A 22,874-nucleotide genomic window follows, 5' to 3' on the forward strand; every position below is an offset into this window, starting at 1 on the left:
GGAGGCAACCGATTGATGTTTTTCTCTCTAAAATTCAATTAACATCCCCTCAGGTGAGGATTAAAAAACAAAAATAATAACAACCATAAACATAACAGCAGCAGCTGCTACTGCACACAAACCTTAGTTTGTGCCACATGCGCTGAGTCTCACATTTCTTCTTAATGATTTCAGAGAAAAGAAGGGAGAGGGAGAGAGATAGCAACATAATGGTGAGAATCACTGATTGGCTGCCTTCTGCACACCTCCCTACTGGGGATCGAGCCCACAACCCGGGCATGTGCCCTGACTGGGAATCAAACCGTGACCTCCTGGTTCATGGGTCGATGCTCAACCACTGAGCCACACTGGCTGGACTCTGACATTTCTTAAGTGCTTTCCATGCACAACCCAGGACACGTGGGAATAAATACGTGTGTGAGTATGGGAACGAATATCCCACAGGCAGGAACTATGCTCATGGCATGGAGTCCAGATAGGAAGGTCCCGCGATAAGTGGCTACTTGGCCAGAGAGCTTCCTAGGGTGGTCGTGACATTCCCCAACATCAAGTACGGGAGGTGCTTGGAGCCCAACCAGGGACCGTGTGGGCACTGAACAATGACGGCATCGATGAGAATAATGATCACGGAGCAAGAATATAGGCTCACTGTTCCAGGTCTATAAAGGCAATAACATGAAATGATGTTTACTTGTTGGGTTCTGGATGTAATCATTTATGTTACGAAAGATAACCTATTCAGGATGTATTATTGTAGTTGTGAGAACGAAATGAAAATTACTTTAAGGGTCTGGCATAGAATACATGTTCCGTGAGTGACAGTTATGATGATGAAGAGGGAGGAGGGAAAAGGGGGGAGGGGAGAGGAGGAGGGAGGCAGCAGCAGCAGGAGAGGAAGAAGAGGAAGACAAGGACAGTCAGGAATGGGTCCAGCACAGCCAGGCATACAGTGGGTGCTCAATAAATGACCACTGTGGCGCCCACTCTGGGCTTTGTCCATCACCCCACATTCACTTTTCAGATGGAGACTGAGGTCCGTATCAGTTGACCCCTTTCCCCCACTGGGTCACCCCCCAACAGCTGAGCAGGGACAGGCCTCCAGGGCCTGTTCCCAGAGGAGTATTCCCCGGTGAACCCCAGAGCCAGCATCTGCCTCAACTCCCCAGAACAGCTCTGCATTGCTGACCCCCAAGGCCCCCCCCCCACCCCGGCCAGGGCCCAGCCAGGGTGCTCCAGCAGCAGAGGCCCCCCCTCCCCCACCCTGCTCTCTGACTGCCTCCCCCCCTCCGCCCAGCACAGTGCATCATGGGGATGGCTGTCACGTGACCCCTCCCTCCTGCCTTCGGGGCCTCCTTTCCACTGGCTGCCGCTGTGGATGGCTTGGGAGATGACTGGGAGCCTGCAGCCCTCCCCCACCCCCGGAGCCACTTACCCCAGGACCTTCATAGAAGGCACTTTGGGCCTCCCCAGGATTATCCAGGAGGTCGTCACCATCGAGCTGTAACAAGACCCACCCCCAACTAAGGTCAAAGGTCAGCTGGACGGTAAACCAGCCCTGCTCTAGAGCAAAAAGACAAAGAGGAGGTGGGGGGCAAGACGTCCCCAGCACTGGGTCCCTCAGCCTGGCTTCCTAGGCTCTCCTGACATCATGGCTGCGGTGATGAGAGAATCCCGCCTTTCCCCTGGCAGCACACCCTTCAGGGCTTGTCATATATGCCACCTCCTCCCAACAACTCTCATCCCTTCCCACTAAGTCCCTGCACGTCCCCCCAGCCAGGCCCCCACCCTGCACAGCCCTGTCTCTGGGAGGCAGGGACGGGCTGGTTTCCAGGAGCGCCTTCAGGACCTAGGACAGAGCCTGGGTCCATAAGCGCCCAGTGACTGTCCATGGCCGAGGTGGCCTCCTCGCCAATCTCTCCAGCGGGTGTCTCTCCAGAGCCACAGACTACACCCAACAGCCCTCCTTGGAGCCCTGGAATCCACGCCAAACTCCCAATCACAGAAACCCAGATCACAGCCCGCTCAGCTGCTCAGGCCAAAATCCAGGAGGCATTCCAGACACCTCTCTTCCTTGACATCAAGTCTAGGAGACTGCCTCCCACCCAGACCCCACCAGCGCCTGGCCCTCCTCACCCCTGCCCCGGGGTCCAGGCCCTCGTCATCCCATTGCATTCCCCTCTCCTTTCCCTCCCTACGGGTGTGGGCTGGCTCCGTGACCTGTGACCTGCTTCTAGCAAATACAATCTGACGGAAGTGACAATGTGTGACTTCGGAGACTAGGTCATAAAAGGCACTGAGCTTCCACCCTTGGGTCCCTCGCTCTGGGGGAGCCACCTGCCGAGTCGTGAGGACACTTAAGCAGCATCCCAAGGAGATGTCCCCGTGGTGAGGAGCTGCGGCCCCAGGCAGGCCCTCAGATGACAACAGCCCCAGCCAACACCTGACTGCAACCCCCGGAGAGACCCCGAGCCAGACTCCCAGCTAAGCCGCTCCCTGACTCCTGACAAACTGCCAGAGCTCTAACGTGTCGGTTTAAGTCACCAAGCATCGGGACGATTTGTTACGCAGCCCTAGATGACTGACACAACTCCTCGTGGATCAACAGACTTCCACTCCCCGCTGCTCTGTCCCACTCTCTGGGGTGATAATCGAATATGGCTTTCTCCTGCTTGATAACATGCCAGAGCTGCCTGTCGCATGCAAAATAAAACCTTAACTCCTGGATCCAGGTCTTCCGGGCTCTGCATGACCAGGTGACTCTTCTCACCTCCTACCAGTCTCCCCCTTCGGTCCAGCCCCAACAGCCTTCTTTCTGTTCCTCAACCGTGCCAACTTTTCCCACCTTTGTACCTGCTCTTGGCTGCCCAGAGCACCGTGGCACCTTCAATGTCACCTCCTCAGAGTGACTCTCCCTGACATACTGGCTAAAGAAACTCCTGCCCCCACCCCCCATTCATTTCCTTTCAAACCTCTTTTGTTGTACAAGTGACACTATTATTTCTCGTCCTATTCTGCACAGTGCTTTCCACTGTCACTTTTATTGGTTACTCTGTTGACCAAGGAAATGTGTACGGCGTGAGGTCAGGGATTTGCCATCTCTTTTGCTCTCCTCCACAACCACACTGCCCAGCTCACAGAAGTCAAGGGGTAGGTGTCTACTGACTCAGGGAACATGTCAGTTCCCAATTCCACAGCCCCTGCCCCAGACACCTCCCTGCCCAACACTCACCTTCTCGGATCCATGTAAGAAGTCATTGAGGGCCTGAGGGTCACTGAAAGAGAGAAGGGAAGAGGCACTGAGGAGGCAAGGGGTGAGTGGGGGAGGGGAGGGGAAAGGAGGGTGGGGGGAGCCAGTTACTCACCAAATCACGTCTAGTAAGCATCTCCCATCCTCATCATCCATCGCCACTGGGTGGGGCAGGCGGGGCAGGGAGAGGGCAAGGGAGAGAGGTTAGATGTCAGCAGCATACCAGGACCTCCCTTCAAGGACCAGTCCCGGGGTCAGGCCCCTGGATGGGGGTGGGGGGTCAGGGTTCTGTTCCCATGGGCATGGGTGGGGGTGCCCTCCCTGCAGAACTGCCAGACCAGGCCTTTTCCTCCTCCCCTCTCACTCTCTGTTCCCAGAATCTGGTAACGATGATGAGATCAGCGAGCCTGACCCTTCGCAGCCCGGTGCTAAGCACTCCACACTCTCTTAGCTCATCCTCCCAGCATCCCTCAGGTGGGCCCTGACACTCCCACTCTGCAGATGAGCAAATGGAGGCTGAGCCCGCCAGCATGGTGAGGATGAGGATGAAGGCGGCTGACATGTGCTGAGCATTTACGCTGCTCCAGGCCCCGTCCCAAGCGCTGCACAAACGTTAGCTTGTCCAAACCCCGGGACAGGGAGGGATGCCGTTAGCCCCGCCTACGGGTGAGGGACCGGAAGTTCTCTGCATCCGCCCATCCACCCCCAGCCCACCAAGCCTTCCGTCTTTCCTAACACCCTCCATCCCTCCAAGCTTCCACCTGTCCATCTGGCCAAAGTGCCACTTGAACATCTATCATTCTCTCCTTCCAGCACAATCGACCCAGCCTTCCCTGCCTGTCCTTCCTTCCCACTGATGCTCGGAGGACAGAGAAACCATGCCCAGTCCCTCCGAGCTGCAGCCCAGGGCCCTCTTTTCTTAGAGGTTCTCTGGACCTCCCCAAAGACGCCATTGACTGCTGTGGACCCCCATACCTAGTCTCACATGCTCGCTCGGCTGGTCCCCAGCCCCTCGCCCACACAGCGTGCTCTGAGCAACCCTCCCCGAGACCTCCCAATCGCCACTCAGCTCCCGTGGCCCCCAACTGCTCTGTGATACAAGCAGAGGCAGGTGGGCCCTCTCAGGGCTGGGTGAGGGTCCTCTCTGAATAGGGTCTGGGAGAAGCTGATGGAGGTGAGACACTGCTGCCAGAAGCATGTGTGTGGCCTAAAACGATACCCATACTTCCCAGGATTCGTGGTGCACATGCATGCATGCGCACACACACAGTGCATGGGCCCAGCGGGCAAGCCCAGGTCGGCAACAGGGCAGGCAACGCGGACGTGCGCACCCCAGAGCCCCATGTGCCACTCACTCCCCCTCCCAGAGCGGGCCGTCCTCGGCTTTGCTGCCTTAGTGGCGGTGGCTCATCTCTGACTCCGTGTCCCGGCCCCACCTGTCTGTCTTCCTCCCGTGTCGCCAGGTCTGTGGCCTACAAGCCCCTGCCCCTCTCTACCAGGCACAGGCGGGGGGACAAGGCCCGGCGGGCGATGGAAAGGCAAGGTCTGCAAAGAAGCTGGGGAAAGGGGGAGGGAGAGCCTGCCTGCAGCGGGTGGAGGCGGGGGGTGCCCACATGGCCCAGGGGCCCGGCTGGAGACGAGGGGCTGCAGGCTCTGCCAAGACGGAATGTCCCTTCCCAGCCCAGGGGCCTAGGTGGGCCCAGGAGGGTGAACTGGGGAGCATGGGGACCCCTCCCGCTCGTTACCTGTGCTACAAACGAATCATGAAGGGAAGGAGGGGGTGTCCGCTCCAGGTCTACGCGGGGCCCCCAGCAGGGGACTTGGGGAGTGTCCTTTCGGGGGCCAGCTGTGGAGAGAGAACGAGAGAGAGGCTGTGAGTGAGAAAGTCAGCGGACGGAGAAAGATGTCGCTGGGAGGGGAGTAACCGGATGTGGGACAGGAGAGAGAGCAGAAGGGTTGAAGATACGAGGTTAAAAGGAGAGGTCAAATCCACTTTAAAGCCACATAAACCAGCACTATACATGATCATATATACACACATACCGTGCCGTACGTACACATGCACAGGACAGGATATATACACCTGGCACGTAATCTATAATAATAAAGGCGCAATATGCTAATTAGACCAGATGTCCTTCCGGAAAACCTTCCAGACGAAGCCAGAGCTGCGAGGGAAGCCCGGGTCCTGGGTGCCGGAGGGAAGCCGGTGCTGGTGGGGGAAGGAAGGCCCACTCTTGCGAGAATTTCATGCCTCAGGCCTCCAGTGTATATAACACTGTACAACAGCATTTACTGGCGCATCATCCTAACAAATCCAGCCAATTCTGGCGTCCGTGGGACTTCTGTTCTAATGCTGCCGGGAACACTGAACGGTGAACCCCGAATCCCCGCTCCCAGGACACACAAGCGACTAGGTCCCTACAAGCCTCGTCACACTTTCCTGCACCAATCCATGCTTTCCCTGTGGCTCTGTCTTAGGACGCCTGATTTCATACAAACTGTTGGTCGTTTACACTGAACACGCAGCCCACAGCACGCCAGCTCGGGCCTGAGCGCAGCTTCGCGGACAGTCTTTCCTGCAGGGCACATCCGCCTCCCTGGCCTTAGGAACCCCAGGCGGAGCCGCGGCTGGACACAGGCGTGGTGTGCATTTCTCACGGCTCTGCACACGTCTGCAAGTGGCCCGGAAAGAAGCATGCGTATTGCAGAGCTGGGGGTCACCGATGTTAGCGAGCAGGCAAAGTCACAGACCCAGAGTCCGTGAATAATGAGGTTCGCTGTAACGGACGCTGAGTCACTGGTGCGGGCCCACTGTGTGCTGGCATGGGTTTTAAGCAAACCACTCTGCGTATTAACCCATTTCACCTCCTCTAAATCCCTACCGGTGGGGCATTTGTCAGCCCCGTTGCGTAGATGAGAGACTGAGGCTCCGAACAGCTGGCAAAATGCCCAAGACCCCTCCGCTGACAGCGAGCGGCCAGGCTGGATGGAAGGGAGTCCCCCACTCAACCGCTATGACACGGAAGATGCTCTTTGCATTGTTTCTCTTTCAAGATCTGACGCAAATATGGCAACAATGTCAAGATAAGAGGAGCTGGTGCCTGGCTCTTGCAGGCTTTTGTTATCGCTTTAGGAATGCCTGGGATGGTCAGATTCGAAGCAATGAGTGGTACAGCCCTAACCGGTTTGGCTCAGTGGATAGAGCGTCGGCCTGCGGACTGAAGGGTCCCAGGTTCGATTCCTGTACCTTGGTTGCGGCTCAATCAATCCCCAGTAGGGGGTGTGCAGGAGGCAGCTGATCGATGTTTCTCTCTCATCAATGTTTCTAACTCACTATCCCTATCCCTTCCTCTCTGTAAAAAATCAATTAAAAAATATATTAAAAAAAAGAAAAAAAAAGAATGAGTGGTACAGAAAAGAGGAGCGTGAGCCCGGCCGCTTCCCCTCCTCCTCGCCCAGAAAGCTCTAGAAAGCAGCTGTCACAAGGCCCCAGGTCCCACCTGGATTCCAGGTGCACGCCCCTGGCCTGGAGGCTCTCACGGGCACCCAAGGGCATTTCAAGGACGCAGCCAGGTTCCCAAATCTCCCCTCCTCCTGCCTCCAGTCTGGGGCGTGGCCTGCGCTTTGGGATCAGCCAGGAGGGGCTGTGACCCCAGCAGCCTCTCCAAACCCACAGGGGATGTCCCAGGAGGCTCCGGACTGCGCGAGAACGATTTATCGGGGTGTGTTTGTTCCAGTGATAACACAGAGACAGGAATGCGGGGAGGGACCTGATCGCCACTGTGATGCGGTGTCAGTGGCAAGGACTTAATTTAACAGCTAGGATTTGTGCCCTATAATGCATAAAATTTCACCCTTAAAAACTAAAAGAAAAAGTCACCGTCATCCAGTGGTAGTGGGTGCGGGGAGAGGGGAGGCGTGAATGGCAAAATGTTGGTAACTGTTGGAGCGGGATGACAAGCACCTGGGGCAGCGGTTCTCCACCTGTGGGTCGCGACCCTTTGGGGGTCGAACGACCCTTTCACAGGGGTCGCCTAAGACCATCGGAAAACACATACATAATTACATACTGTTTTTGTGATGAATCACTATGCTTTCATTATGTTCAATTTGTAACAATGAAAAGACATCCTGCATATCAGATATTTACAGTACGACTCATAACAGTAGCAAAATTACAGTTATGAAGTAGCAACGCAAATAATTTATGGTTGGGGGTCACCACAACATGAGGAACTGTATTAAAGGGTCGCGGCATCAGGAAGGTTGAGAACCACGGACCTGGGGCTGCATCATACATTCTAGTTAGTTGACTACATGTATTCAAATAGGTTTTTATTGATTTTAGAGGGAGAGGGGGAGAAAGAAAAAACAACCTCAATGTGAAAGAGAAACACCCTACTGGGGATCGAGCCTGCCACCCAGGCAGTGGCCTGACCAGGAGTCCAACTGGCAACTTTGGTGATGGGACCACGCTCAACCAACTGAGCCGCACCAGCCAGGGCTACTTTGTATATTTTTTAAACGTTCCATAATAAAGAGAACAATATGTAATGATTAGCAGGCCTGGCTCCTCTCAGATGCCCCCCTGTCAACGGGGTACCCAGGTTGGCATCTGTCTCCCATTGGGAGCTTGGGGTGATGGTTCTGGGGTTGGAGTCAGGGGGGCTCAACTCCCTGCTCCCCCACGCACAGGCTGGGCAACTGACTTCGCCTCCCTGGGCCTCAGTGTCCTCAGTTTCCCCATCTGGAAAAGGTTGGTAACAGTATGTCCCCCATAGGATTGTTTTACACCAGGGGTGGGGAACGTCCGGCCCTCAGGTCGTATGAGGCCCATGAAATCATTTGGTCTGGCCCTGCCAAGGCATTCGGAGGGAGTTAATTAAATGTTTGACCAACTATAGCAGGCTAATTTTTTAAAAATATATTTTTTTATTGATTTCAGAGAGGAAAGGAGAGGGAGAGAGAGATAGAAAGATCAATGATGAGAGAGAATCATTGATCGGTTGCCTCCTGCATGCCCCACCCTGGGGATCGAGCCCGCAACCCGGGCATGTGCCCTGACAGGGAATTGAACCGTGACCTCCTGGTTCATAGATCGATGCGCAACCATGGAGCCACACCGGCTGGGCTAGCAGGCTAATTTTTATATTGGTAATTTTGTATGGCCTTTGACTGATGTTATAAATATCCAAATGGCCCTTGGCAAAAAAAACGCTCCGCACCTGTTTTACATGAACGCTGTTAAACCTCACGTATTTTGTAAGTGATGTATACTCATTATACAGGCCTCCCTCGGAGATATTGCGGGTTTGGTTCCAGACCAACAAAATAATGTTTTTGCTGGTGGAAAATCTTGCCTCTGATTTGTAAAAAACAAACAAACAAAACAAAACAAAACAAAAACCAACATCTGGGAGGTGCAATAAAATGAGGCATGCCTGGACTTAATGAACCCAACTGTTGAAAAAGATAACATGAACGCTGCCTGGATATTTATGATACTAACGGATTGTGATTAAGATTCTAGGTGTAGCCCCAGCCGGTTTGGCTCAGCGGATAGAGCGTGGGTCTGCAAACTGTAAGGTCCCAGGTTCGATTCCAGTCAAGGACACATGCCCAGGTTGTGGGCTCGATCCCCAGTGGGGGACTTGCAGGAGGCAGCTGATCAATGATTCTCTCTCATCATGGACGTTTCTATCTCTCTCTCCCTCTTCCTTCCTCTCTGAAATCAATAACAATATATATTTTTAAAATATATTTTATTGATTTTTTACAGAGAGGAAGGGAGAGAGATAGTTAGAAACATCGATGAGAGAGAAGCATCGATCAGCTGCCTCCTGCACACCCCCCACTGGGGATGTGCCCCCAACCAAGGTACATGCCCTTGACTGGAATCGAACCTGGGACCCTTCAGTCCCCAGGCTGACCTCTATCCAGTGAGCCAAACCAGCCAGGGCAAACAATATATTTTTTTTAAAAAATTCTAGGTGTAGTAATGAAACCGTGTTCTTTCTTCCCTCTTCAGAAGCCTTACCTTTTACAAATACATCCTGAAATACTTGGGGGTAAAATGATAGAATGCCTGTGATTTACTGCAAAATACCCCAGTGGTGGGTGTGCAGGGGCCATGTAGACGTATGCTGGCCAAGACGCTAGCCACATGTGGCTATATACATTTAAGTTCAAGTTAATTAAGTGAAATTAGGGCAAAGCACTTGAACAGACATTCTCCCAAGAAGATACACAAATGGCTATAAGCACATGAAAGTATGATCAACGTCACTCGTCATTAGGGAAAATGCAATCAAAACCAGACCCTGGCCCTGGCCAGGTAGCTCAGTTGGTTAGAGCATCATCCCAATACGCCAAGGTTGCAGGTTCGATCCCCTGTCGGGACACTTACAAGAATCAACCAATGAACGCGTAAATAAGCGGAACAACAAACTGATGTTTCTCTCAAATCAATAAAGAAAAAAAAATAGAAAATAAAAGTAAATTTTAAAAACCACAGACACCACCTCACGCCCATTAGGACGGCTACTGTCAATGAAACAGAAAATCGCCAGCAGTGGCGACAATGAGGGGACACGGAACCCTGTGCACTGCTGGTGGGAGCCCAAAACGGCACAGCTGCTGTGCAGGACCGTCTGGCGGTTCCTCAGAAAATTAAAAATAGAATCCCCACATGGCCCAGCAACCCCGCTTCCGGGTCCACATCCAACGGCACCAGGACCTCGGGGAGGTATGTGCATGCCCATGTTCACAGCGGCGCTATTCACAGCAGTCCAGACGCAGAAACAACCCGTGTCCACCCACAGATGAACGGATGAGCAGGATGGGGTGTGTACAGACGATGGGACACTATTCGGAGGGAATTCTGACACAGGTTACAACGCGGGTGACCCTTGAGGACATCGCGCTAAGTGAAATGCGCCAGTTACGAAAAGACCAGTGCTACCTGATTCTACTTTTGAGGTCCACACACACATATACACACACACAGAGGAAGCAGGATGCTGGCTGCTAGGGGGTGGGGTGGGGGGAAGTGGGGGTTATATAGTGGGTGCAGAGTTTCAGTTCTACAAAATGAAAAGAGCTCTGGCGAGGGATGGTGGGGGGGGGGGCTGCCCAACTTAATGCCCCTGACTGTACACTTAGAAATGGCCGAGATGCCCGGCTGGTGTGGCTCAGTGGTTGAGCATCCACCCATGAACCAGGTGGTCACGGTTCGATTCCTGGGGGCGTGCAGGAGGCAGCCAATCAACGATTCTCTCTCATCATTGATGTTTCTATCCCCCTCTCCATCAAATTAATAAAAAAAAAATTTTTTTTAAGTGGCTAAGATGGTAAGTTTTATGTTACATGTATTTTACCACAATAAAAATAAGGATAATCAGGACTATCGATGTCTTAAATAAAAATATTTATATAAAAATTAAGTGAAATCAAACGCTGTCAGCCATGGAAGCCACACTGCAGGTGCTCACTAGCAGCCACGTGTGGCTGCCGGCTCCCATCTGCCACTGGATACAGAACCCTTCCATGTGGCAGAAAGCCCCACTGGGCAGTGCCGGTTGATACGAATGGTGGAAAAGTGAAAACTGGTGGAGTTGGTTCATTTGGGGGAGCCTGTCCCTGTTTTACTATTCTCTCTACTTTGTACACATTTGAAATTTTCCACAATGAAAAATTCTAACTACAAACATAGTTTATCATCAAATATCATATCTGTTTGGTTATTTATTGCACCCCCCGCCCCCAACAAAACATCAACACCCCCCCAAGAGCAGGGATTTTTGCCTGTTTTGTTCCCTGTGGGGCCTGCACAGTACATGGCACATAGTAGGAGCTCAATAAATATTTATGAAATGAATCTGCGGAAGTAAAACAAACCCATGTTCGTTCGTTCGTTCATTCATTCATTCAAGGAGCAGCCTGGTGGAAAGGGCGTTTCTGAAGCGCCCACTCTGTGTCAGCGTCGGGAGAGCTGAGGACGCTGTCATGAGCAAAAGCAGACGCAGACCTTGACCTTGGGGCGCACAGCCAGTGGTCTCAGCCAGGGGCGGCATTAGGTGCCCCTCTCCTCGACATACACATCCTCAAAAGCTTCGGGAAGAGCGGCTCCTGGGAACACAGTCGGTGTGCAAAGCTGCCAACTCTAAGTTGTTCACACGGGAGCAGAAGCTTTGAGCCAGGTTCCCGCCGACTCCCAGAAGGGAGAGGGCACATGGACAGAGCCACAGCCACCCCACGAAGGGCACACACACAAGCATGGACGAGATTTTGCTGTTGTAAGCCACTGAGCTTGGGGGCTCACTTGTTACTGCACATCACTCAGTCAAAGCTGACTGATGCACCTTGCAAAGCCCACAGAGGCCCACTGATCCCTCCGCCTCGGGCCTTAGCTAACTCTATACCCACCGGTCCCTCTCAGGCCCCAGTGAGGTGGGAAGAACGCTGACTCACGTTTCTCAGCTCAGGAAACAAGAATCTCAGAGGGACCAGGACCACGCTTTGTGGTGGGATTCGAACTCAGACCCTGTGATTCTGAAGAGCCTCATTCCTCACCACCTCGTATACAAAGCAGGAAACGCCAGCCTGGAAACCACAGGCAGCTCCAGGGAACAACCGTGACGCAACAATGACAGTGTGTCCTTCCCGAAGTGCGTGTGAATTCCTCCGGCACTTGTAATGCCTTGGGAGCTCTGCGTTGTCATCGGGAGCTGTGCAGAAGCCAGAAAGCTTGCAGGACGGGAATTAAAGGCCCCGTTAGCTCCGGAAACAGGCGGACTGCAACTCCCCACTACGCATGTGAGTGACTCTCGGGTAACTTGCAAGTCATAAAAAGAAAGCTGACAGGACTGTACCACTGGCTGCTGGAAATGTCAGGACGAGAAGATAAGTGGCCAAGTCTGGCTGCTGCTTTCCAAACACGTGTCCCCAGCCCTCCTCCTCTCCCTCCCCAGCAGCCTGACGCTGCTCAGGTGACATTTGCCAATTCCAGGATGTAAACAAAGGCCGTGGTTCTGAGCCGTCTTTTCCTAACAATGGGCCAGGCCGTTGAGGGCTGTGAAATCCAATGAGCAGGCTGTGACCAGGATTTTTCTTTTTTAATTTACTGATTGATTTGGGAGAGAGAGAAGAAAGGAGGGAGGGAGAGGTATTGATTTGTTGACCACTTATTTATGCATGCACTGACTGATTCTTGCATGTGCTCTGACTGGGGATCAACACGATGCTCTAGCCCAGTGGCCGGCAAACTGCGGCTCGAGAGCCACATGCGGCTCTTTGGCCCCTTGAGTGCGGCTCTTCCACAAAATACCACGTGCGGGCGCGCACGTACAGTGCGATTGAAACTTCGTGGCCCATGCGCACAAGTTGGTATTTTGTGGAAGAGCCGCACTCAAGGGGCCAAAGAGCCGCATGTGGCTCTCGAGCCGCAGTTTGCTGACCACTGCTCTAGCCAACTGACCTACCCGGTCAGGGCCAGATTCTTTTTTTTTTTTTTTTAATTAAATGATATAGAATGTAAAATGGAATGGGAGTGAATAGAAAAGATTAAAAGGCAACACATGTTAAGGATCAGCTTGTGACACTGGTTTCAATTATGGGCGTCTGTGCGGGTACATATTTCCTACTGTGAGCTGTCGTCAACACAGCTTTAAAGCAATTAGCCTAAGCCAGTGCCGTGCCCGTCCCCTGAATCAGTCATCGACTTTCCCAGGCTTCCCGGCAGCTCCGTTAGGCGTAGCGCTCTGCACAGTAAAAGCCAAAGTGCAGAGAGTTGGGGTTTACTCAGTGAGACTTTGGTAACATTTTCCTTCCGGAACAGAGAGACAGAACTGCTCAGAAAGGAAGTCCTTTGCTCCTCGCTATCAGCTTTGAATATAGTGACCCGAGGCTGATCCGGTCCCTTCCAAAGGATGACTACTGAGAGGAGAGGAAAGGCTGGGCTCTTAACTCCTCACGGGCTCAACCCTGACCATTTAAGTTCCTATTAGGTTTCCCTTTATTTACAGTCAGACACAACCTGACACGAATGAGCTTACACCTCTGTAACTTTGCAGCCCATCTCAAGGGCCCTTCCGCGGGCAAGGACTAGAGTCTGGGAACCCACTGAGCAAAGAGGCCCGGCCAAGTGGAGATCTGATGGTGAGGGAATCTGGGGGAAAAAAAAAAAGACCGCCGTGGTGACTGCAAAATAGCCAGAAACTCTTTCCTCCCTCATCCCACACTCTCTTTGCAGCTTCCCTGTCAAGAGATGAGGTCTAGCCCTAGCTGGTGTGGCTCAGTGGATAGAGTGTTGGCCTGCGGACTGAAGGGTCCCGGGTTTGATTCCGGTCAAGGGCACATGCCCAGATTGCAGGCTAATCCCCAGTAGGGGGCGTGCAGGAGGCAGTCGATCAATCATTCTCTCTCATCATTGATGTTTTTATCTCTCTTTCCCTCTCCGTTCCTCTCTGAAATCAATAAAATATACGTAAAAAAAAAAAAAAGAGATGAGGTCAGTCACCAAGCCTTGAACGTGGGCTGGCCTTTGGACCTGCCCTGGCCAACAGTGTGGCAGAAGTGATGTGTGTGTTCCGAGCTCCGCCTCCGGAGACCTGGCCACTTTACTCTCTGCCCAGCTGCCATGGAAGAGGCCGGGCTAGCCTGTCGGAGGGCAAGAGACACATGCCTGTCCCTGCCATCATCGCAGCTCACAGCCACCCACGCCTGGAAGTAGAGCCACCCAGTCAGCTGACCTACAGCTGACCACAGGCACCCAGGTAAGGCCAGACGTGCCCAGGCCAAACCCCAGCCACTGGGCTCCTGGTTCTGCTTCCAGCCACGGTGGAGCCTCTTGTTTTCCACAGATGCTGCAACCACGTCTCGGACCCCCCAGACCTTCCCTGGGCGACCTTCCCACTCCCCTGGGATGGAGGGAAGTCTGTGACTGCTGCAACCAGGGCAGCGCACAGACGGGCCACTAGGTGACTTCCGAAGCGAGGTCGCAGCCGGCAACTCAGTTTCTGCCTTGTCCACTGGGACGTCGGGCCTGAAAGCCATCAGAAAGGAGTCTGACTCCCCTGAGGCCACCATGCTGCGGGGACGCCAAAGCTCGCCGCCTGAAGAGACCACGGCCAGGCACTCTGGCTGATGGTCGTATCTGGAGTCACCCCAGCCCAGTGCCAAGCGAGTGTGTGGACAGGCCGCTGGCCCCGCCTGTGAGTCTCCCAGTCCAGACCCAACGTCGTGGAGCAGAGGCCCATGGGGTCAAATTCGGTCAAATTCCAGGTGAAATTCTTTTTCTTCTTCTTCTTTTCTTTTTTTTTTTTTAATCCTCACCCAAGGATATTTTTACCACTGATTTTTTTTTTTTTTTTTTTAAGAACAAGTGGAAGGGAGGGAGGGGGAGACAGGGAGAGAGTGAGAGAAACATCGATGTGAGACACATCGATTGGTTGCCTCCTGCACGCTTCCCGGTTGGGGCCAGGGATCGAACCTATAATCCTTCGGTGTGTGGCATGACGATCTAACCACTGATCCACAGGTCAGGGTAAATTCCATGTGAAAATCTTTTTTTTTTTTTTGGTTAATTCTCACCTGGGATATTTTCCCATTGATCTTTTAGAGAGCGTGGAAGAGAGAGGTAAAGACAGAGAAAAACATCCACGTGAGAGAAACACATCAATTGGCTGCCTCCTGTACCGGCCCTGACTAGGGCCCAGGCCAGGGAGGAGCCTGCAACCAAGGTACATGTCCTTAACCCAGAATCGAACCCGGGACCCTTTGGCCTGTAGGCCGATGCTCTATCCACTGAGCCAAACCGGCGAGGGCCCATGTGAAATTCTTGACCCATTAAACCCATGAGCACTTTAAGCTACTATATTTGGGGTAATATGTTGCTTTAAGCTACATTATGGCAAACCTTGGCTATGATGACAAAGCTACTATCTTTGGGGTAATTTGTTAAACAGCAATAGTAACCAGAACGGCCTCTAAATCTGGGAGCTGTAATGTAGCGGGAGCTGACACAGCCCTCCTGAGACCAAGGGCCAAACCCTGACTCCCCAAGTCTCAGCCATTCCACCTCCCTAACCTCTCCGCTCTATCGCCTCCTTCCCCCGACCACCACTCCTGCCCAACCTACACCTCGCCATTCCCACCACCTACCCACCCACCCGGCCTGTGCTAACACTCAGCTTGCTCGTAACTGGCAGCACTTGTTGTTCAAACACTCAAGCACTTCCTTACTGACTGGTAAATAAACGTTGCTCCAAACCCCAGCACCCCGCTGGCCCGCTCAGGACCCCCTGAGGTCCCCCCCACCCCCCCGAGGCCCAGCAGCTGAAGGGAACCACCCGGCAGAGCAGGGAGCCCTGGCCCTCCCTCCGCACCATGCCAGGCTTGGCTGATGGGTGCCCATGAGCGGCTGCTTGTTATGAATTTGAAATATTGCCTCCGCTGCAGCCATGGATCCGAGAGTGTCACTCAGCACCTCCTGTATTCCCGCCCCAGGCTGGGCGCCGAGACACGTGATGGCCAAACACAGTCATACCTTCCCGGAGCTCAAGTCCACCAGTAAGGACATCAGTCATACCAGGCACAAACGACCAAGTAAAGCCCGCCAGGCTCCCTGTGGCCTCTGCTCCTCCGTGCCGACCCACTTCCTCACTGGCCACCAGCTGACCTGCCCGAGGCACAAGGCTGACCCCTGCTTAGGAGCACCCCCAGGTGGCTGGAGTCGGGAAGGCCAGGCGTTCCGGGTGATCTGTGTCTGTGCCCTGCGCCTTCAGCTGCCATCATCTTCGTCGTCATAGCCAAGGTTTGCCAAGCTCCCTAGTGCCAGGGGCTGTTCTAAGTGCGTCTTCCTATTTCATTTCATTCATAATAATCCGATGTGGCAGGCGCCTTTACCCTCACACCCATTTCACAGATGAGAAAACTGAGGCAGAGAAAAGGGTGAGGTAAGTGGCCCAAGGTCACCAGTTAGCAGAATGGCCGAGCTGGGATTTGAACCCAGGCCGACAGGCTCCCAAACTCATGGGAACTACACAGTGGTAACAGCCTGGCTGGCTCCCTGGCCAAACCCCACCCAACCACTGACTTTCTGCAATGCCCGTGCAGGTCCCCACCGTCCGGCCCTCTAATCACCCACATGGGCCCTCTTCCCCTTACACCGTCATGAAATGCCACGGAGAACCCGTTCACTTCCCACGCAGCTCAGCCAGAAGGGCGAAGCCGGCGAGGCACTGCGAGCGGACTCACCACTATGCTTACAAGTTCCCCCTCACGACAAGCTTCTTTCTAAGGCGCCTGTCGTGCGTTGAATGATGGCCTCCCAAAAAGATACGTCCACCAACCGGAACCTGAATGTGGCCTTCCTTATTTGGGGGATAAAAAAGTCTTTGCATATATAATTGAGATGAGATCATCCTAAATTATCTCGACGAGCCCTACATCCAATGACCAATGACCTTTTAACAGAAGACACAAAGGACACAAGGCATGTGAAGACGGAGGCAGAGATGAGGGTGATGCGGCTACAACCCAAGGAGCGCCTGGAGCCACCGGACGCCGGAAGAGGCCACCAAGGGCCCTTCCCCAGCTCCGAAGGGTCATGGGTTCTACTCCCGGTTGTAATTGTTATGGTCCTGGCCGGTGTGGCTCAGTGGGTTGGAGCATTGTCCTATACACCAAAAGGTCACAGGTTCAATTCCAGGTCAGGGCACATACCTAGGTTGCAGGTTCAATCCATGGCCGGGCGTGTACAGGAGGCAAATGTTTGATGTTTCTATCTCACACCGATGTTTCTCTCTCTTTCTCTCGAATCAATAAGCATATCCTTGCCCTGGCCGGTGTGGCTCAGTGGTAGAGCGTTGGCCTGCGCACCGAAGGGCCATGGGTTCTACTCCCGGTCAAGGGCACGTACCTGGATTGCAGGTTCGTTCCTGGCCCCTAGTCAGGGCACGTGCGGGAGGCCACCAATCAATGTCTCTCTCTCTCTCTCACATCGATGTTTCTCTCTCTCTCTCTCTCTCTCTCTCTCTCTCCCCTTCCATTCTCGGGTGAGGATTATCAACAAAAAATTTTTAAAAAATAAACATAGCTTCAGGTGAAGATTTTTTTTAAATAATAAAAATAAATAAATGAATGCAGGATGTAAGTTCTAAGATCGACACATGTCACCTGTCGTGGGTACATAATATATATATATACACTGACCACCATGAACAGTTGTCCAGGTTGTTCACGCCCAAAGGAACCCGCCACGGGGACCAGAGGGGCCGCAAATCCAGTGAGGTTCTGACACCAGCGAGACCCAGGTAAGGGCAACACCCACCAGGAGAAAGGACCCCCTTCTCCAACCCACACAAAGGAGGCTCCACGGGGATGGAGCCTCTCCGTGGAGGCCCCCTTTGCAATTCCGCGCAAAGGCCCAGCAGGAGCTGCCAGCACCGGGATATGGAGCCGCTCGCATGCTGTGTCTGTTTCAAAGCCAGAAAAGGAAAACAGGCAAGAAATGCTGGCTGCTTGCCCGCTCCCGCCCCTCTAGGGGAAGGGAGAGAAACAGCAATTTGAAGCGCAATTAAAACCTACCCCCTCTTCGTTCTGAGCGACTTTTAGAGTTCTAAAAATCACTGAATTCCTTACAACGGCAAAGTGTGCCCTATAAAACCTGCATTGCTCAGAGAGGGCCTGGGGTCTGGCTCCTGAAGCCCAGTTTATAGTCACACTAGAAAGCTTTTGTGTGTTCTGCGGGTGTTCTAAACGCAAGTATAAAGCTGCCGGCCTGCCAAGAAACCCAGGTACCTCAAGAGGTTTTAGATTTTTTTCCCCTTTTTTGTTAGAGGAAGAGAGAGATTTGTTCTTCCACTTGTTTATACATTTGTTGGCTGATTCTTGCATGTGCCCTGACCAAGGATTGAACCCCCAGGCAATGCTCTAACCAACTGAGCTACCCAACCAGCGCTAGATTTTTTTTCTTTTTTCTTCTTTAAATACATTTTTATTGATTTCAGAGACAGGAAGGGAGAGGAAGAGATAGAAACATCAATGATCAGAGAGAATCATTGCTCGGCTGCCTCCTGCATGCCCCCCACCGGGGATCGAACCTGCAACCAGGGCACGTGCCCTGACCCGGAATCGAACCGTGACCTCCTGGTTCATAGGTTGGCGCTCAACCACTGAGCCACACTGGCCGGGCTAGATTTTTTTCTTAAAACTAGTTTATAAAAACCAGGGAAACTCTGAGAAGGACTGAAATAGGCAGGGGGTGGGGTAGGGGAATGAGAGGAATGGCCTTCAAGGCACCAGGCCACAGAGAAAGCGCCAAGTTCAGGAGGAAATGAGCGAAGAGAAGCAAAGGGTAAACAAAAGCCAGGGCTGCACCCTCATGGGCCCCGGACCCCTCGGTCCTAAACCTGAGCCAGAACCAGCAGGTCTGGGGCAGGGCCAGAGTGTGTGCCTTTCTAACACACTCCCAGGCAGTGCTGATATGCTGGTCCAGGGACCGACCACACTTGGAGAGCCGCTGCTCTAGAAGCTTCTGTCTCTACAGTCTTCCTTTGGGGGCTCTTGCTCTCAGACCGAACACAAGCCACAGTTCCCAGCCGGCGTCCAGGCCCCCCCCCCCCCCCCCCCCCGCTCCCCCTGACAGAATGGCCTCAGGGGGTCATCTGCACAGCTCAGACGGGTAAACAGAACTTGGATTTGCTTCATTAGGCAACATACCCTCCCAGGAGGATGGCCACGAGGGCAGGCCTTTGCCCCTTGGCCAGAATCGTTATTTTCTCAGCCTCCTTGGCAGCCAAGTGTAGACACGGGAAAGATTTTCACATGTGGACAAAACACAGAGCCTTAACTCGGGAAGATCTGTCCCTCCCCCGGCTTTCTGCGTGGGAGACGGATGTGAAGCTTGATGGCAATGCCCGGTGCCACAGCAGCCGTTTTGCACTCCTGAGGGGGAAGGTCAAGACCGTGAGAGAGACCTGCCGGTCCGGCCTCGCTGAGCTGCCCGGCACCCCGCCATGGCCTGTGACTCGGGTCTCATTCCAGAAGAGAGTGAAAAGCCTGGGTTAGCTGAGGTTAGACACACACCCAACTTTACAGCCCAGCTATTCCACCCCCGGTGTTTACTTAGCGGCAGTGGAAAGTACATCCACAAAAACACTACAAAAATTTCCACGGCAGCCTATTCACACACGCCCCACACTGGAGACAGCACAGGTGTCCCCTGACAGGTAAATGAATAAATAAACTGTGTTCCGGCCACACAATGGAACACAGCTTAACAACAGAAAGGAAATAAACTACTAATACATGGAACGGACATGATGAATCTGAAATGAATCATGCTGAGCAAAGAAAGCCAGACATAAAAGACTACCCACCGTGTGGTCCCTTTAGGTAAAGTTCTAGTGAAACCGGTAGGGAAAAAAAATCAGAGGTAGGAGGGGAGGAGGGGAGGGGGGGAGGAGGGGAGGGGGGGAGGGGGGGAGGAGGGGAGGGGGGAGGAGGGGAGGAGGGGAGGAGGGGAGGAGGGGAGGAGGGGAGGAGGGGAGGAGGGGAGGAGGGGAGGGGGGGAGGAGGGGAGGAGGGGAGGGGGGGGTGGGGGGGAAGAGGAGAGGAGGGGAGGGGGGGGAGGAGGGGAGGAGGGGAGGAGGGGAGGAGGGGAGGTGGGGAGGAGGAGCTATCAGTACTGTCTAGGAAGATCCAAGGAGTCTTCTGGGATGATGAAGTGCTCGGGGTGGTTGTTCTGTAGGCAATGTGTCAAGCTCATTAAGCGGCGTAAGAGCTGTGCTTTTTTGTTGTTGTTAATTCTCACCAAGGATACTTTTCCCATTGATTTTTAGAGAGTGGAAGGAAGAGAGGAAGGGGGTTGGGAAAGAGAGAGAGAGAGAGAGAGAGACATCGATGTGAGAGAGATATACATCGATTGGTTGCCTTCCACAAGGGGCCTGGGATTGAACCTGCAACCCAGATATGTGCCCTTAACTGGGAATTGAACCCATGACCCTTGGATACAGGGGCTGATGCTCTAACCACTGAGCTAGATGGGCCAGAGCAAGACCTGTGCGTTTTACTGCACATAATTCTATCTCAGGAAAGCACAACCAGTATTTAAAGGGGAAAAAGCCTATACGATCAATTCTTGTTATTAGCGGCAGTTACATTCCATAATAATAAAAGCCTAATATGCTCACTGTCCCCTCAGGCGGTCAGTGGACTGGGAGACCGGGAGTTCGACTGCTCACATGAGGTTCGCTGACCACCAGGGCGCGGCGCGGAACATGATGGGCATCGGGACGTGCGGCTCTCTCGCTGTCTACCTAGGGGCGGGGGTGACTGGGATGGAGGTTCGGAGGTGCGGTGAGAAGGCGGGGTGTCCGCTGAGCTCACTCTCACTCCTCCCTGCTACCCTCCCCCAGAACGCCAGGGCTCGTGCTGGGGAAGCCCCCACACTCAGGTGCGGCCCACCTCACGCACGGGGCCTCTTCCAGGTGAGCCGGCCGCAGCGGCCGGGACCACAGGGGCTGGTCGGGCTCCCCGTGGGAAGAGAGCATGCTGCCCACCCAGCTTCTGTGTGGCACTGCTGGGTGGCCCAGAGCCCGCCGCATCTGGCCATGCTCACCACATCTCCATGTGGGGGACTCAGGCACTGTGATTCAGGCGGGGCGGGGGGGGGGGGCAGGGCACGGGGGGCCCAGGTGCTGCCCAGGGCCCGGAGGTCAGCTGGAACCTGCCCTTCCATGCCAGGCACGTATGCTGATCACCAGCCAGGCATAGGGACCACACCCACGCACGAATTTCATGCACCAGGCCTCTAGTATTCCACAAAGTTCCATGAACAGAGTCGGGGACTGGGAGCTGGGTTGACCCTGCGGGGAACACAGGTTCCTATGAGCCTCCTGTCACAACATTTTCACCTACCGGCCGATACGTCATGATGTTTTATGTGCGTTTCTGTTTGAAGATGCCTTAGGTCATGTGCATTGCTGATTTGCTCACATGAGCACACGGCCAACGGCGCTATGACTCACACCGAGGGAAGCTTCTGGAACACATATTTTCTCTGAGATGCAACAGAGCCTTCTCCAGCTCCAGACGGCCTGCCAGCACTTCAGCATTGTGCTTGGGAAAGTGCATTTCAAACAGCTAAACCACCAACAAAAAGACACAAAAACAAGCCCAGCGGGCATGGCTCAGGGGTTGAGCATCTACCTAGGAACCAGGAGGTCACAGTTCGATTCTGGTCAAGGGCACATGGCCAGGTTGTGGGCTCGATCCCTAGTAGGGGGTGTGCAGGAGGCACCGATCAATGATTCTCTCATCATTGATGTTTCTAACTCTCTCTCCCTCTCCCTTCCTCTCTGAAATCAATAAAAGTATATTTTAAAATAAATAAAGAGTATATATTCTGAGTGCCTTTGTAAATCCGAAGAGCTCTGAGAAGAATCTGTACAGCACTGAACACTGACCACTAGGATGGCGACCTCGAAGGTGGGAGCAACTGGGAGAGGGAGACATTTCACTGCGTATTTTTCCAAATAACTTTTGGTTTTTAAGTCCTGTGAATGTACCAACCATTCCAAAACCTACATTTTAAAAAATCGGGTGGAAAAAAATAAGAGTGTTATTTAAGCCATCGCCACTTGGGTAAAATGTTACTTGCAGCCAAATACACACAACGGAAAAGCTACTCGGGTGAAAGGAAGCGCTGGGATTTGAACCCAGATTTCCTGGACCCCGAAGCCTGGGCTGCTTCCCAAGACATCCCAAGGCCTCCTCTCCGATGCCCACGAGCACTCTGGGAAACGGAGGGCCTGCGGGATGGAGCCAAGCTTCCTTCCCTCCACCCCGTCCCCCTGAAGATGCAGCCAGTGTGGCTCAACATCCTCATCAGCTAGGGCAGCGGTTCTCAACCTGTGGGTGGCGACCCCTTTGGCGGTCAAACGACCCTTTCACAGGGGTCGCCTAAGACCATCCTGCATATCAGATATTGACATGACGATTCATCACAGTAGCAACATGACAGTGATGAAGTAGCAACGGAAATAATTTTATGGTTGGGTCACAATGTGAGGAACTGTATTGAAAGGGCCAGAAGGTTGAGAACCACGGAGCTAGGGGTTTACAGTCTCCACCTGCTGGGACCAGCTAACTCCGGCCATCTCCAGCACAGGCACCTCCTCTCGTCTCTCACTCTCCCGTCTTCTCGAGGTGGTGCAACCAGCACTGTCCGGCTAACCCTCTCTGCGCACGCACCGAGGGCTGCAGGGGAGCCGCAAGTTGGCCAACTGCCTCCTCTCCAGCCCCTTCGACACGAGTGCCACGAGGCAGCCAAAGTGGTCCGTTTTAGTTAAGGCCGTGTCATTCCCCTTCGCAGGACCCTCCACGGGCATATGGTTTGAGGTAGGGATCTAATTTCAGCTCTTCCCAGAGGAATGACACTTTTGGCACCAGCTCCATTTATTAAGAGTCTCTCCTTTCCCACCACTCCGGCCAGTGGCCACTCAGCCTCAGGCCAGACCTCCATATCTGCGCCTGGCTCCTGTCCTGGGCTCTCTGTTCTATTCCATGGGGAGAACATCAATTTCCATTTATCCCCCAGTTTTAGAAAAAGAACAGATTCAGG

The 22,874-nt window shown here is 53.4% G+C and overlaps 1 protein-coding gene across 3 annotated transcripts in view; it reads right to left on the bottom strand.

Annotated features, from left to right (window-relative positions):
• Positions 1-22,874, bottom strand: part of BICRA (BRD4 interacting chromatin remodeling complex associated protein) — a 78,908-nt gene that overhangs the window by 14,401 nt on the left and 41,633 nt on the right. For all 3 annotated transcript variants that reach the window (XM_059666003.1, XM_059666001.1, XM_059666002.1), the window contains exons 2-5: positions 4,993-5,093; positions 3,363-3,408; positions 3,230-3,272; positions 1,433-1,498 (exon numbers count right to left, since the gene is read on the bottom strand). In XM_059666003.1, coding sequence (XP_059521986.1) covers positions 1,433-1,498; positions 3,230-3,272; positions 3,363-3,403 — 150 coding nt within the window. In that variant the 5' untranslated portion in view covers positions 3,404-3,408; positions 4,993-5,093. The remainder of the gene's footprint in view (positions 1-1,432; positions 1,499-3,229; positions 3,273-3,362; positions 3,409-4,992; positions 5,094-22,874) is intronic.

This window comes from Myotis daubentonii, chromosome 15, assembly GCF_963259705.1.
Source record: "Myotis daubentonii chromosome 15, mMyoDau2.1, whole genome shotgun sequence".
NCBI lineage: Eukaryota > Metazoa > Chordata > Mammalia > Chiroptera > Vespertilionidae > Myotis > Myotis daubentonii.